Source organism: Typopeltis vanoorti, chromosome 3 (assembly GCF_054136105.1).
Source record: "Typopeltis vanoorti isolate ZY-2024b chromosome 3, IOZ_Tvanoo_1.0, whole genome shotgun sequence".
Classification (NCBI taxonomy): domain Eukaryota; kingdom Metazoa; phylum Arthropoda; class Arachnida; order Uropygi; family Thelyphonidae; genus Typopeltis; species Typopeltis vanoorti.
Genome location: NC_143551.1, coordinates 77703102 through 77718856, shown reverse-complemented (window position 1 = coordinate 77718856; position 15755 = coordinate 77703102). Strand labels below are relative to the sequence as shown.

The 15755-nt window shown below is 35.3% G+C and overlaps 1 protein-coding gene across 6 annotated transcripts in view; it reads left to right on the top strand.

The window, feature by feature from the left end:
• The window catches only part of LOC150108299 (endothelial transcription factor GATA-2-like), a 91717-nt gene that overhangs the window by 12982 nt on the left and 62980 nt on the right, over positions 1–15755 (top strand). For 4 of the 6 annotated variants that reach the window (XM_090390685.1, XM_090390684.1, XM_090390681.1 and 1 more), the window contains exon 3: positions 13562–13630. The exons of the other annotated variants lie outside the window; for them this stretch is intronic. In XM_090390685.1, coding sequence (XP_090246811.1) covers positions 13562–13630 — 69 coding nt within the window. The remainder of the gene's footprint in view (positions 1–13561; positions 13631–15755) is intronic. 6 annotated transcript variants of the gene reach the window in all.

Below are 15755 nucleotides of genomic sequence, written 5' to 3'. Positions count from 1 at the left end.
GTATCGTAATACAGCCATCTGGTACAGGTTTGAGTTTGAGCGCAGAGATGATGGTCGCCATGACTACGGATTAAAAACCGGAAAAAAAAATATTAGAAGATATCCCATTTCTACAATATATTGGTATAGAAACACATCAGCTGCTTGCGACGTACACAGTTTATATTTAAGTATTAAATGGATACCCTTTAAGTGTATGATTCCAAGCAAACATGATCAGTTGTGCTCGAAGGTTTGGTTCATTCTGGGATTATCACCGCTGACCTTTACATGTGGTATTCCGATCTCATTCTACTCCACCCTACTCGTCCCACCTCCGCATGCCTTTTTTCCTTTTTTTTTTCCATCTGCGAATGTTAAAGGCTACAACTTTAGAACGAGAGAGACATTTGAGCCCATCTGTTGACCGTGTATGGAATAGATTCGGGATTTATAGTTGCACAACATCGCATATGCTTTTTTTTTTTTTTGGCGAACGGGCCATATAAACAACAAAATTTATTGAATATATTCGATGTTTATAGTTGCAGAATAGTGGTTTTTTTGTGTGTGTGTGTGTATGTGTGTATATGTGTGTGTGTGTGTGTGCGTGCGCGCGCGCGGAGCATACAAAAAAATTCTTTATGGGTAACAGTTTAATTCATAGTGATTACATGATTTACAGAGCATGCAATATTTTGGTAGATATAGTTATTCTATTATAATAAATATTTATTTTATTTTTTACAAAAAAAATACATGAATTCAGTATACGGTGTGTGGTGCTGGTAGTGTGCTCAGGTAAACGGAGATTAATTCTAGTCATGGTAGATATATTTTATAGCCTTCAAATTGGCTTGGGCTTGTCAATGACGTATATATTGTCCGCATATGTATAAGATATTCTGGATCGCCTTGAATAAATTATAAAACCAGTGTTAGTTCAGCGCACAGGTTTAAAACGTTTTGATTTTTATAGCAATAATTCATTTAAAAAAAAATCAGAAATACCACATTTATAATCTAAGTTGCGCAGTTTAATAATTATATAGTGTACCTTCGGTTTGATTACTGTATGAGTAAGTTGATTCAGTACTAATTTAAATAATAAACCCTCCCTTTATCTGCTAAGCATTCGAAAAGGGATGCCAAACGCTTTTATTTACTTCTGCTTAACTTCCGTAATCTTATACTACTTTGACAGCTCAATAAAAAAACCCAAAACCAAACAGGTCTCATGTTTGTTTCATCAAAGAAGTGAAAAAAAAAAAAATCTTGCGTCCACTATAGCTTCAATTAACTTCAATGCTAATAAAGCGATCTAAAAACTTAATTTAGTATTTAGTTAAAGATTTTTGTGAATAATCCCAACAATGATTTGTATGGTACTTTTGTTAATACTTAGCTCAGTATGGACGATCTCGGTCAAAGAGAAACATATATCGGACTGAAGAGCAAGCGCTGATATTAGTAGAAATTTCGCAAGCTCTGTACGTCAACATTAGTCTGATCTACACCCTTTGTCCAAAAAGAAACCGAACTTTTCGAAAATAGAAGAAACTAGTGGCGCCACCTGTTGTATCTTTTTGTTGTCGAAAGCGGCAACCTTCATTAGTGTTGTGTCAACTGTTTATGACATTTGTTTCATTAGAAGCCGAGTTAAAGTGCCAAGAATTTATACAGCATGAATATCGATAGTCACGATATTCATGCTGTACGAATTCTCTCTATCAATCGCTTCCAAACTTCGAGATAAAACTCACCATTGACCGTTTGGCCAGGCGGAACGAATTCTTTGTGGATAATACCCTTGGAATCGTAGAAACAAATCAGCATTGTCTTTACTTTTGACTTCTCCGAGCGACTTTTTTTCGGATGCCCCTCTTCTGGTGGTCTCCACGCAGCACTGGCGCTTTGTTTCGGGCTCATACTCAAAACACCACGTTTCGTCACCAGTAACGATCGTGTCAAGGAAGTTTGAGTCCTTACGAGCGGTTTTAATGGGGTCCTTGAAGTGTTCAATTCGATAAATTTTTTGGTCGTCGGTCAACTTTTGGGGAACAAATCGCGAATTCAACTTACAAAGGCCCCAAACTCTCGGTCAAAATGTTGTGCACAGTTGATTTTGTAATCCCCAATTCATCTTCAATCAATCTCAAGGACAATTTCGGGTTTTTTTTGATGAAATCACGCACTATTTGGATGTTAACTTCGCTCAGTCCAGTTTTTGGACGGCCCGGCGTTTCGTCGTCCTCAAACGTCTCACGATCTCTTTGAAATGACTTAAACCACTCGTAAACTTGAGTACGGGATAAGCATTTATCAGCAGACGCTTTTTGAAGCATTTGATGCGCTTTCGTAAAACGTTTACCAAGTTTAACACAAAAGTCAATCGCAGCTCTCTGTTTGAAACTCATTTTCCGACCGTGCGTCAAAACACACTGTCACTCTTGGCACTATAACTCAGCTTCTAATGAAACAAATGTCATAGATACAACACTAATGAAGGTTGCTGCTTTCGAAAACAAAAAGATACAACAGGTGGCACCACTAGTTTCTTCTATTTTCAAAAAGTTCGGTTTCTTTTTGGACAGAGGGGAGGGGAGGGTGTACAATGCGAGAGATGAACTACACAAAGGTTTAGGCTTAGTTTTTTAAGAAAGGTTTTTTAATCATCCAAAATACTCCGAAAAGGATGTTCGCTCTGGGAGATATTATTTCGAACAAACTAAACAAACCTCTTAATCGGCCTCTCAATACACATTCATTTGCTAATGCAACAGTGCAACGTACTGTATACATGAGCAGTGGGCTGCTTATGTGCTAGATTATATGATTATATCATATAATCTTGCCAGCGATCCATCATCATCTATTCTATGAATGGATTTATGCGCATGTGGGCGACAGTCAAATGAGTTTTGCATCTCCGAGTACTTGATTTCAACGCTGAAACGGCCCTTAATAATATGAAAACGCATTTTCCTGGCATAACTTGAATCTATTAGAACTTAAAATCCAATTCATTGTCCTTCGATGCAACAATTCTTTCTTGCATAGAGGACTTTAGAAGACAATACTTCACTTCAAAAGAAATGCGTGATAACTGGTTGCTTTCTACAGTATAAAGAAGACCTTAACTATTTTCCAAGGCCTTTCTTCCCAAAATCGCCAGATATCAATCTTACAGTATTCGCAGGACAGACAAGCCTGCGGGAAGATGCCGTTTTCGGCAAGTTTTTTTTTTTTTCTGCGTCCAAAAACGCAAGAGAATCGATAGTTTTCTGAAAAGTGGATTGTACTGTATATGTTCCTACATAAGCCTAAGCAAATATAAAAAAGCAAAAAAAAATCTGTTTTTTTTTTATATCTGTTTTATATTAGTTTGGACTTATCTTTGAATCCGTGCATAACAATACTTCGGCCGAGGTAGGGAAAGAGAAGGATCTCTCATTGAAGGTTCAGCCGACGAGTTCATTAGACTGTGTGCAGTATGTGGAACTTCATGGACATCGAAAGGACATAAAAATAGGAAAATTGTGCATAATTTAGGGATAAGAACTCTTGGATAAAGCCAGTAATTTCATCCGTATATGATAAATGTAGGATCATTCTCTTCTTTTTTTCTCATCCGTCATATGAGGGGGTTGAGTCCCCCCCCCCCCCCCCACGAACAAATTGTCGCTATCTGGCTCTATATCTGTCATTTCTTTGGGGCTGGATAATTGCGACCTTTCTAAATTCGGAATTTCTCAGAGAACATTCTCTGAAGGTGTTCAAACCACCTTAATTGTTATTGAAGAATTATGACCGTGATGTGTTTTCTTTGCGGTTTAATTTGTTTTGTGTTCTGACCAGAAAGTCTTTTTTTTTTTTTTTCCCTTAAACATTTCATTTCGAATGATAGGATTTTCTATCTTTCTTGGGACCATTATCAAAGTATTAATATGCAATATATTTTGCAAAAATGTGTCGGCGAGTTGCCTCGGTATTTCACTAACTAAACAAAAGTTCCTAATAGAAAACCTTATTTTTCCATGTGAAACAGGACAACTTGTCCGAACAATCTGTTATCATAAATGCCAATTTCTTAGCATTTATTTTGATTCCTTAGCATTTTTTTTGGTTAAGAAATGTTGATATGTGGATGTTATCCTCGTTGATTTAAGGACACTTCGTAATACTACCTACTATTTTTAACTACTCTCTAGACAGTCCTGTTCTTAGGATTTTTTTCAGTTTATATTTTCTATCTTTTCCAACTCATTTTCGTTCAGTTTTAAAATTGCTTAAAAAGTCACAACCTGCATCTCAATTTTTTGACGGACATCTCAGCATAAACTGCTTACGTCTTAACTCAACTACGTACCGGATTTGTGTCCATCTCCAAGCTATTTCAGTTTGCATCGGACTCTAAAACTCAACTAAAGAGTATTATGGGGGTGATCTTCACATTTTTCAGTCGTCCACTCTTTATCATGCTGTATTATCAGATTATCTAGTAAAGCCCTACTTCTCGTATTATGTACAGCTTTTACTTATGAATAATTCACTCTTTATAAATATATAATTTCCTGATTACGATATATAAATCAGTTTATTCTTGTTCCCATTAAACATCTGCAAATGATCGATGTGTAAATGCATACAACATTCATATGTTGTATGCATTTACTATTTACTTATTTCAAGTTCTGTTTTCCCCTTGATAGCGTTTTTGCGCAAGTCTCTTCGTAGACATTTTGAAGTGTATTTTCAGTGGCAACTTGCAGAAAGATTTTTTATATGACTGTAGAATATTTTCGTTTAGAATGAATTTTGCAATAAGCAGACTGTTTTTGCTTACGAAGTTTTTCTGAAACACTCTTGAAAAATCTCCAAGCCTCCAGTTCCAGAGAGAGAGAGAGAGAGAGAGATCAACGTACTTTTGAGCATCGACTTTTTTTTTCCCCCTTTAGTTCTTTTCTTTGTAGAACAATAAAGATATCATCCTTTACTTTTACATCATTTATGCTTAATATACTTGAAAGTAAGAACAATACACCAGTGAGACAGCCTTGGTTTGCTTCAGCCATAATAACAACAACCAAGCAACCTGTGAAATTTAACTTGGAAAAATGAAGGAGCACTCTCCCATAGAATTCGTCGACAATAATATACTTTTTTTTAATTAAAAAAATAACCTTAATAGTAAGTGTGAAACAGAATAAATACTTTTGTGTTTTTCTCAAGTAAATTCCTTTAATATTAAGAAATTTAAGGAATTGAGATTTTTTTTAATTGACAAATTTCCCTGAGAAATTCCTTACGCTTCTGAAAATTAAATCTGAGATGATAGAAATACTGATTGGATAAATCACAAATGTCACTCACTTAACTTTGATTAAATAAATACCAAATATGAATGCTCAAAATTTCGATTGTACTTTTTTTTTTTTCACGAGTCTTGGTTCACTTTTACCCAATTCATTTATTAATCAAATGGACTCCGATTTAGATGCGAACAGTTCTTCGCTATGAAGTTCTGGTCTCATAGCAGATGGGAATTTTAGATTCAATTTTTAATGATACTTTTTTGGAGGTGCCTGTGTAGAAGCAGCGTTTGCATCCATAGCGCTAGGCCGCCCAAAGGAAGACCGTTATAGGTTCGATTTTAGTTGCTGACTAGAGGAACTTTTTTCTAGTCTTTGCATCGTTCTGGATTCCTCCATCTTTTGATTTCGTGTTGTGAGAATCGTACTTTTGTTTGGTGGGAATCGTAATTGTCCTTTTGTTAGACAAGTACGATTCCCCTCCTGGAAACTCAATTTGTTATTACACAGTTCAAAAAAAGGTCTACACTATTTCAGAATAATATAGACCTTTTAAGGTTTAGGACTATGACATGATAGCACTTTTCTGCCGTAATCTCTCCCTTGAAAGCCTTGATTCGTCGATATCTTGAGTACACTATTAGTGAAGGCTTAATTCACTGTCTTCAAAAAATTGGAGCTAAAGGAATTTCGCCTACTTCCTCTAGGGAATAAAATGCATTAGAAGATTTATTTATTTATTTATTTTACTTTTTGGCCTCAATTACGTTAGTTACACAATAGGCATGGTTGGAAATATGAATTTCTTATAAACCTTTCGAATTACAGGCATTGTAAACGATGATAATTTTAACTAATCACAGGTTTATGGCAAAAGCGTGGCGTGATGTTATTGGTGCCGTATTTAAAATCCAAAATATAGTTCGGAAGCTTTACTAAGATGAGCAGTGATGTTTTCTTTTGTCATTTAAAGATACGTTTCTAGGGGTCGACAAATTAGGCAAAACCCTACTCGTTACGCAAAAAATGTACTCGCCAGACTCCAGCTCCCATTTAGTGATGTTGCATCTTTTTCTTGAAAAGACTTTGTTTAGAAGGTCATTTTTATTAAATAAAAAATATTTTATTTATCCAGACTGTCTGCAGCTGCTCGTCGTTAATCTACTCGGCACAGACGAGCGTATTTGTCGAGTCCTGCATATTTCCCAGAGTAATAGAGAAAGTCAATATTTTGACATTTTCGTGACGTCATGATAATAATGAAATTGTAAAAAAAAAAAAAAAAAAAAAAATCATCTGTAGGCTCTCTCTGCATTCATTAAACATTCTTGGCCTATGAAATCAAAACAGAAAACTGTCATACCGCCGGAATCACGGCGATCAAGTTAGGCTAAATCGTTCGCTCAAGCAGTGAGTTGATAGTTCGGCAAGCAAGCAATTTCCATGCTTTTTGCTTTGAAGTTTAAAATAACGATGCTAAAACAATTTGAAATACCATACGACGATCATGAAAATATTGCGATCCATACGGTAATAAAAATAAAATTGCCTATTATCCATATGCTACGGTTATTGAGATGATTTTCGAAATCACCGTCTTAAAATATACTTTTAATACATTTGGTTTCATTTAAAAAAACCGAAAGTGCTTTACAGTCGAAGCAACAAGAGTCGAACCCTTTATGAGTGTCTCATCTGCCCGTCTGTCTGCCACGTCTTTTATTTCTTGACTCTCTTATGAATTTAGATTAAATTTAGTATAATTTTACGATGTCAAGAGATGACCGGTGCCTTCAGGATCGCCACACACACACACACACACACACACACACACACACACACAATAAGAGCGCTTTTGCGAAAAATTAGGTCATTTTATGTATTTATCTGTGACTATTTATCAATCGAAGTCTGCATCTCTGTATCATTCTAGATTATACTTTTCTTTTCTGTCTTTCTTGTACAACTTGCCTAAAGAATCTTACACAATTTAATTTTGTAGAATTGTATTCCTTGGATATTTTGTCGTATTCTTATCAACAATTAATTAGAAATAATAATAATTGAATCCTTTTACCTTTATGATTGTGCAATCTCTCAATCTTTGCTGCTGAAAAATGATTAGTTTTGATATAAAAATGAATTGTTAGGACGGTTTAGTCCTAACAATCACCCGGTTATTTTAGCTTCTTATATCGGCATGACTCTGTTGGAATCTTCCGGCTCATATGAAACGTTGGTTCGCAAATCAATGTGGTAAGTAATGATGTGTTTCAACTCACTTTGCCCTCCTATAAAAAAAAATAAATAAAAATAAATAAATAAAAAACAAAAAGATAAAGAAAATCATCCTACTTGATGTAAAACTTCCTTCGTTTAATTGGTTCTGCGGTAATGGTTTGAATCAGGATCATAGCTGAGGGGTAGATCCGAAACTCAGAGCTGACAGCCCAGCAAATTATGAAAATTATAATGCGCTATAGAAAGGCGTAACGTCTCCCCCTGTTCGCACAGGTGCTCCAAGGAAGGCTGCAGGGTTCCTGCTAGCGGCTGAATCCGGGGAAAGAGAGAGGGGGGGACGAGTTTTTACATAATGAAAGTAACGATGTCCTCATTGGATAACACTATTCCTACATGACAGGTCTTATGCACAATCAATCTCGTTCTCAATAAGTTTTTTCTACATTAATTCTATTGTTTTTTTTTTTTTTTTAATTTGAGCCAGTGATTTCTATGTTTTGATTGCTTTGGTTCATTTAACGATATGAGTGTTATTTCAGTGGGGAAAAAAAGAAAAAAAAATCCGTTATTCAGCTATGTGTAGGTTTAAGGTTTCTTTACGTTTTATAAATTGCAAAAGAAAAACAATGGACTAATAATGAAAAAAAAAATAATAATAAAGTTCTACGTAAGATCTAGGAATATCTATTAAGCTTTGAAAATGATAGATCCTTATCCTATACGAGATTCGAACCAAGCATTTTCCAACCAAAAGTATAATTGTTACCGACTGCTCTAAGAAGACTCTTAATAAGGGTTATTTGAGATTAAAATCCTTATTGAACATCAAAGCAAAGAGACATTTTGATAATTCAAACATAGACTTCATATATTGGGCTATCTAAGCAAAAATTGGGGAATTTCACGCACGATTTTTGCATATTATTCTTATCAAATATATATGTTCGGTATTTAAACAATAGAAACCATTGGCAAATAGAACAATAGATAATTTACGAACAATAGAAAGAGGTATTGAATTTATTGAACAATAAAAAATATGTGAAATTTATTGAACAATGGAAAGGTGCAGGACATGCCTCTAAAAAACATCAAATTTATTTACAGAACTCATAAAAACTTAGAACTACCTAGAAAAGAGTGTGTCAAGGTCCTTCCAGTAGACTGACATTATCATTGTAGGCCTTCACATACTCTAGCTACTTAACTATTAATATACCCCTTTTTTGCCTTAATGAAGTCGAGTTTACCCTTGTAATTCAGTACAATGACTTGTTATCCATCTCGAATGTATCATCAGTTGAAAGCGTGTGTAGTCTTTCAGGTAAGATGTGGACTATTTACTGAAAGGGTATTATACCCTAATAACACGACTTTGGAGGACTACAAAATACTCTTATCACCACCACTACGGTACTACAAAAAAATACTTTTTTTTTTCTCTTTTGTTTCTTTTGCAAGCGACTATTGTTTTCTACAAAGGTGGATCAATGTAAGATTACTTCGTAAACATATTTAAGATCATAAAAGGTTGTTAGAAAAACAAGTTGGTCAAATACCCGGATTTAATAAGTAAGGTGGAATCCTAGCTAAACGGGTTTATTTCCTCTTTTTTTTTTTTATTATTTGTGGGTTCTAAACTGTAGTTAAATCAGGGAAGTAAGTTTTACGCTTTTTATCATCACTCATCTTGATAGCTTTCAACCAGCCAACTGCAAAACTGGTTTTTGGATGGTTAAAGTTTTTGGACCCCTTAGTAGTCACCTTCAAAGAACGGAATTTATGAGGGGGCACATATAAATATCCTTTTTTTATTATTATTATTCGCTTATACTTCCCAAACCGGCCCTTATCCCCATTTTTTTAAGAACAGCACATTAATTCATGAACACGATGGAATGCTTTAAGATATTTTTCGAAGATACCAATGCTTTCAGTGTGTAAAAGATCCCCCCCCCCTTATCACTTTGAACTGAGGGGATGTTTCGTACTCAATTACAAGAACTATGTACTACCTGGCTGGATGACCTCATATTAGTTCCTCGCTCGAAACTCTCCGATCTCTGCTGATATAAGTGCGTCTGACTTCTCCGTCGGTAGCATCGACAAAAATCCCAAGGATCGGTCGATATTCTTTTAGCACCCGATTGTGTTCGTTTTCTCTCTGTTGGTCTAAAAGAAGACTCGATTATTTGGATAAAGTGTCCAAATCTCCATCCTCTCATCTTTGTAGAAATTCTAAAAGATATGTTTCTACTACTGATACATATATTTTTTTAATCTACGATAGCGATCTCAACTGCTAACTATATTCGAACATCTTTTGCAATTTTCAAAACGCGATTGTAAAATAAAATAAAATAAAAAATTTTTCCCCTAAAATATGAAAATTTGTAGGGAAAAAGCGTTGAAACGTGTGGTATTGACTTACAGGAATTTCACTAAAAGAATGACCCTCTCCGATAAATATTCTTAAGAAAAATCACTAGAATCAGTTGAATAAAGGATCCTGCCAAATATGTTTTCAGTCATTAAAAAGGACCTCATAAAAAAACACTTCTCCTGATGACAACATTTTGAAGGTGTTTAGTGATATCCGAAGCTAGAAACCAATAATATATTATTGGACTTAAATTATCCCACTATTGTGCACAATATTAATTCGTTTAACTAACACTAATGGTCTAAAAGGCAATCCCAAGTCACTCAGATTGGATCGGCTGGACATTCTTGTACACGAATCATAAGGAATAAAAGGATATTTTGTTCCTTATCCTTATTCGTATATTTATAATCTAACTTGTTTATGAGAGGAACCAGCAGGAAGAACTTTCACTTTTAGGCAGGGCCTTTTTATCCTAAACCTCTGCCTAAAATATAGATATGATATTACGTAAACTTCTCTATTAATTAAGGCCTGAAGTAAATAATGACAAGAAAATTAATCAAAGCTTGAAAGTGAGTGATATTTAGACTTCTTTATTAGGCAGGCCTGCCTAAAAAGACTATAAAGGCCTAGATCACTTTCACCCTTTTTCCAGGACGAATCCTGGAAAATAGCAAAACACTCTCCTCTAGTATTGCCCTTATTTTGTGGCCCTCAGTATATAACACTCCGTTCCCTACTGTAGCAAGAGTAACATTTACAAGATGCTCTTACAAGTGTGTAAATGATATCAGATGGAGATCACTGGTGCAATGTCCATTAACAGTAATTCTCCCGCATGTATCTCGAGATTTGCCTTCTCGTTTGACCCTCTCCTCCAACAGTTGTAGACGTGCTACATTCATCGTAAGTAATTCATGTCATCTCTCCTTATATTCTTCACTTCTGACACTTGAAAAGGCCGGTAAAATAAATGAGCTACCAGTATAACAAATGTTCGTGGCTACCTGGTTGCTGTAGCAACATAAACAGATCCTCTAACAATCGCTGCCAGGGCAATCCAATGCCTCTAAAGAATAAAAAAAAAAAATTCCATTTTTTAATAGTGTGTGCGGATCACATTGAAGTGGTGTGTTTTCGATTAGATGGCTTCTGGATTAACTTGGAGCTGTAATAGGCTGTTAAAGAGTGTGAAAGTAGTGAGGTTATTGCAGGTGGGGTGTCTGCCGCTCTCTTATTCAACGATCCATAATTTATGGCCGACATCTAGGGAGAGAGAGATAACAATAGCTGCAGCCCATAATCCTGTTACCAAAAGCGCCAGTAGTCCGCTACTCTCCCGCCTTTGACTAAGTACCTTTGGGAGTGTAAGTGTCATTCAATCAATAAACAGCTTGATTCAATTTAAGCATGCACGCAGCTTTACTAACGCTCACAACACAAGCAAGCCCTCCCTCCCTTCCTCTATCCCCCCCCCTTAGTGGCTTTATCATGCCTACTAAAGTGTACTCTTGGGATATAATTTCTCCATTTGTGTTATTCCAGCACACGGGAATTCTGGGAAGTATAAAATCATTGAAACTTCTCCCCCTCCTCCGTGTGTGTGTGTGTGTGTGTGTGTGTGTGTGTGTGTGTGTGTGTGTGTGTGTGTGTGTGTGTGTGTGTGTGTGTGTGTGTGTGTAAACATAAAGTTGAAATAAATTTCTTGTGGTTAACCAGAATATTGAGCCAACTTCCACCAAGTCTCTCTCTCTCTCTCTCTCTCCTCTACATTTTTGTTTCAGTCTCACTGTAGCATTCGCCTGTTTTCAATCTTTCTGTTCCTACATGTATTTCACATATTCTTCCTTTATTCTATCTTTTATTCTGCATTTTTCTTTCTTTTTTTTCCTTTTGAATATTTCTGTAGCTCATCTTTCATTCAAATACACTTCTAATTTTACTTGTTTTTAATTATTTCTCTCTTACTAGCGAAGAGCTCTTGGTATTCCCTTAATAGACAGCTCAGGGTTTGGTTGCCCTTATGATATGAGAGGAACCTTAATAGGGCTTTGTAAGTGAAGGGTGAATTAGTCGGGGTCATACGACACTGAAAATGTTTCTCCGTTTCGAAAAATGGGAGTTTTCATCCAACAAAACAAATGCGGAGAATATACATAATGTTACCGTCCTCGTAGTCTCGATTGCTTTGGGCATAACTAATCTAAATAATCAACTATTCTCTCTCTCTCTCTCTCTCTCTCTCTCTCTCTCTCTCTCTCTCTCTCTCTCTCTTTCTTTACTCTGAAAATCAGTAGTATATAGACATTCTTTCTATCAAGAAGAGTTAACTTTTCATCATGATTTTTCATCTCTTAAACAAAGAAAGATTTTTTCTCCCTATTCCTGCGCTTATATCTTTCTGTTCCTTCCCCCCCCCCCTCTCTCTCTCTAATTATCCAAACATAATTTCACTTACGATACTTATAAAAGGGAAACTTGATCTGCATAGTTAATGTCGAAATATCATACCTCATCGCATCCTCTTTAATGGCGTATAAGTATTGATTGTATACTGGTGAGATATATATATTCTTGTTCCATCTTTTAAATGAAGAACAATTTGTAATTTTAATGCATTCTTCGCATTACATGTCTTATTTTCTTGATACGCACCTGTCTGCTCTTCCTTTGAAAGAGTTCGTTGTTAGAAATGACAAGTGAAAGATGAAATTCTTTTTCGTAAATTTCTATGTATATATATTTATTTACTTCACTTTTTGTGACTGCAGCGAATGATTGATAGATTTCAACTATTATTACTCCCACATTTTAAGGATAATATTTAAAAAAAAAATTAACTTGCTTTAATGTTTCCGTAAATTCTATAAACACCTATGTGTATTAAAAGATGAAGATTCACTACATAGAAACTGTCTTTAATTTAAGATAGAAATTACGATTCTTTTTTAATCTAATTTTCTTAAAAAATTAGATAAATTCAATTATCAGAGATGACAATGTTTTCAATGAACCGACCGACAATTGATTCTGAACAATATTTAAAACATTTCAGTCCACCAAAAATCCTTTTTACGCCTGCACCAAGTTAGGATAAGTCAAAGAGAGCGCAAATTGAAAGAATGAGCTCTCTATTCCCATTGGTTTGTTTTGGTTTTGCACCAAGGATGTTTTCTACATCATTTCACATCCTTATTTTCTCTAAGAGGATTTTAGATTCGTCTTCTTGTTATATAAAAGTAAACACGCTAAAATCGAACATCTATGCGTATATTATAGCTAAAAAAGGATAATCTGCCTCTTCATCCTTAACTAAGTCAAAACTTAAGCCCTACATGAATGAGAAATATTGGTTTAGTCCAGTGCTTCTCAAATCTCTATGCAACAGAATTAGCGATATTCAGTTTTATCTCTTTTATTCTTTCTTCCTCTCTTAGAGGTCGCGCAAAATATTGTCAAAGAAACAATTTCCCAAGACGCCTGCATGATTGCTCTGTTTTCCCCTACATGGAATACTTTGTGTGTCGTAACCGGACATTTTGAGAAGCACTGGGTTTATTTAAAAGAAATTAAATTAATTAGCTGTTTTGCTTTCAAAGCTTGATTATTTCCTTTATTTTTTGTTTTTTTTTTCTCGCTCTAGATCCTCATTATCTTCTAAATCGAAGACATTTTGCGAGAATTCAAGAGAGAAATTATAGCTGTAGCCCAAGTAAGAGCATTTCTGTAGTTTTATCCCATCCCCTTTAAATGTAGTTATAAAAAGAAAGGGATTTAACATTCCACTACAGAAATATATATAAAAAAATATTACTAACTCAAAATTCTAACGCAAATTTTCAACCAACGTAACAAAAAATAGTTTAAAAATCTTAACAGTGCAGGATTTGTGTACTAAAGCTTGGATTTTGTGTACTAAAAAAAAAGTTCCAGCGGAAGAATTAATACTTTACTAATTTTTTTTTTTTTTTTTTTAAATTGAAATGTGCCTGCATTCGCTAATCTTCCCGGTTCTGTGCCTAATTGTTAGATGTAATTACAACAATGCCGACCAGTGAAAATTAACATTGTTGTAACTATATAAATTAAATCCTATGTTTTTTTTTTTTTTGCATGCTTCGGCTAGTGTTATAAAGACAGTATTGTGGTATGTATTGTAATGGATGCAGAATAGCAATCTAACAGGGAATGAAATTCTCATTATTATACTATTATAGCATTTTGTTAAAATCACCCTTTATCCACTGATCGGAATTGATTATTTGTTGGGGAATAGAGAGCTTCTGACAATAGACTAGATTGGCTAAAGATTAGTTAAACTAAACTGATTAAAAAACTGGTTAAATTTTGTTAGTTTCTTGTGTATGCATGAATTCAAAATTAAATTCCGTTTGTTAGTTTGAATAGAAATCTCTTGATTCTCCTATGTTTGGAATGAAGATTGTTTGCAATAGTGTTAGCATTATTAGAGTTTTTACTATTGTTGTTGTTGCATTATGTCTTTAAACAGTATGATCAGCAGGTTATTTGTAACCTAGCTCATGTAAAACTTCTGAAGCTCCTCCGTATATGTATGAGCTATTTCTTCTGTGTGTTGCTTCTTTATTTGTTTAGAAAATTTATCATTTCGACTTAAACTTAATGTAATTAGATATTATTCGCCATTTCGTAGATGAAGGAATGAATGGGGGGGGGGGGCTGTTAAATTCGGTAATGGTCTAAGGTGGATTCTGGTTTGACAGGGGGATCGATTTCAACAATTCTACATATCCATATTATCACATGTGTTGGAAAATAGATTTAGGCTTAAGGCAAGTCGGTCTTAGACGTCAATACGGTCTTTCATCTCCTGGTGACGGAAGTATCAGGTCATACACAACTAACACAGCTCATGTCGTAGAGAGCCATCTTTAGGCGGCTCTTAGCACGGTTCATGTCATAGAGTCGCCTAAAAGATCTGAGAATGTTAAATGTATAAAGATCCAACGTATATATATATATATATATAGAGAGAGAGAGAGAGAGAGAGAGAGAGAGACGAAGTGTTGTATCCTGTTCGTTTTAGAGACCGCTCTACTCACAGAACTTTAATAATAAAAGTTGATAATTTGTGGATCAAATGCTTGTAAATGTGGTAACACCATTTCATGGATAAAACACCCGTGCGGTTAGCCTAGTGGCTGTGCGCTTCGCAACCATATGACTGGGGAAGGATTGTCCCAGGTTCGATTCCCGTCGAAGACGTGAGGAATTTGAGGATCTTCCTCAGCCATAGCCAAGTTAGCCGGTCTTGGGCGCGGTCAGTAGGGTTTTTTTCTGCCAGTTTATCTGGCGTTTTTCATCCCGCAAGCAGGCAAACCGGCCGCGTGAACACACACGGATCTACAGCCATAAATACTTAACCCCCCCATGAGGGGCTCAACTTTCCCCGATAGGGACAGGGGGTGAAAGGGAGGAAACTCTATACGAATAAATAAATGGATAAAACACCATCTTCTGTTCATAGTAAACACATTGACGACATCCCATCGTGGTATAATAAATCAGTGCAACTGTGACCAGGATAATCGTTTTATTCTAACAAGGCATCAAAATTCATTGATCGCTAAGATTACGCTGAAGCAACTAAAGGCTATTTGACGAATGTTGTGTGTGTGTGTGTGTGTGTATTTTGGGATATGAAAATCCTTAGATACAAAACTGCCACTTCCGTATGAATCTGATTAACTTTCCAACAAAGTCCTTCTAAATGTTCTTCTCTGATTATGGAAAATGATTTTTCAGTAAACAAATCGAATGATGATTTTAGATGAGTAATCAACTGTAAAGAAATGTCA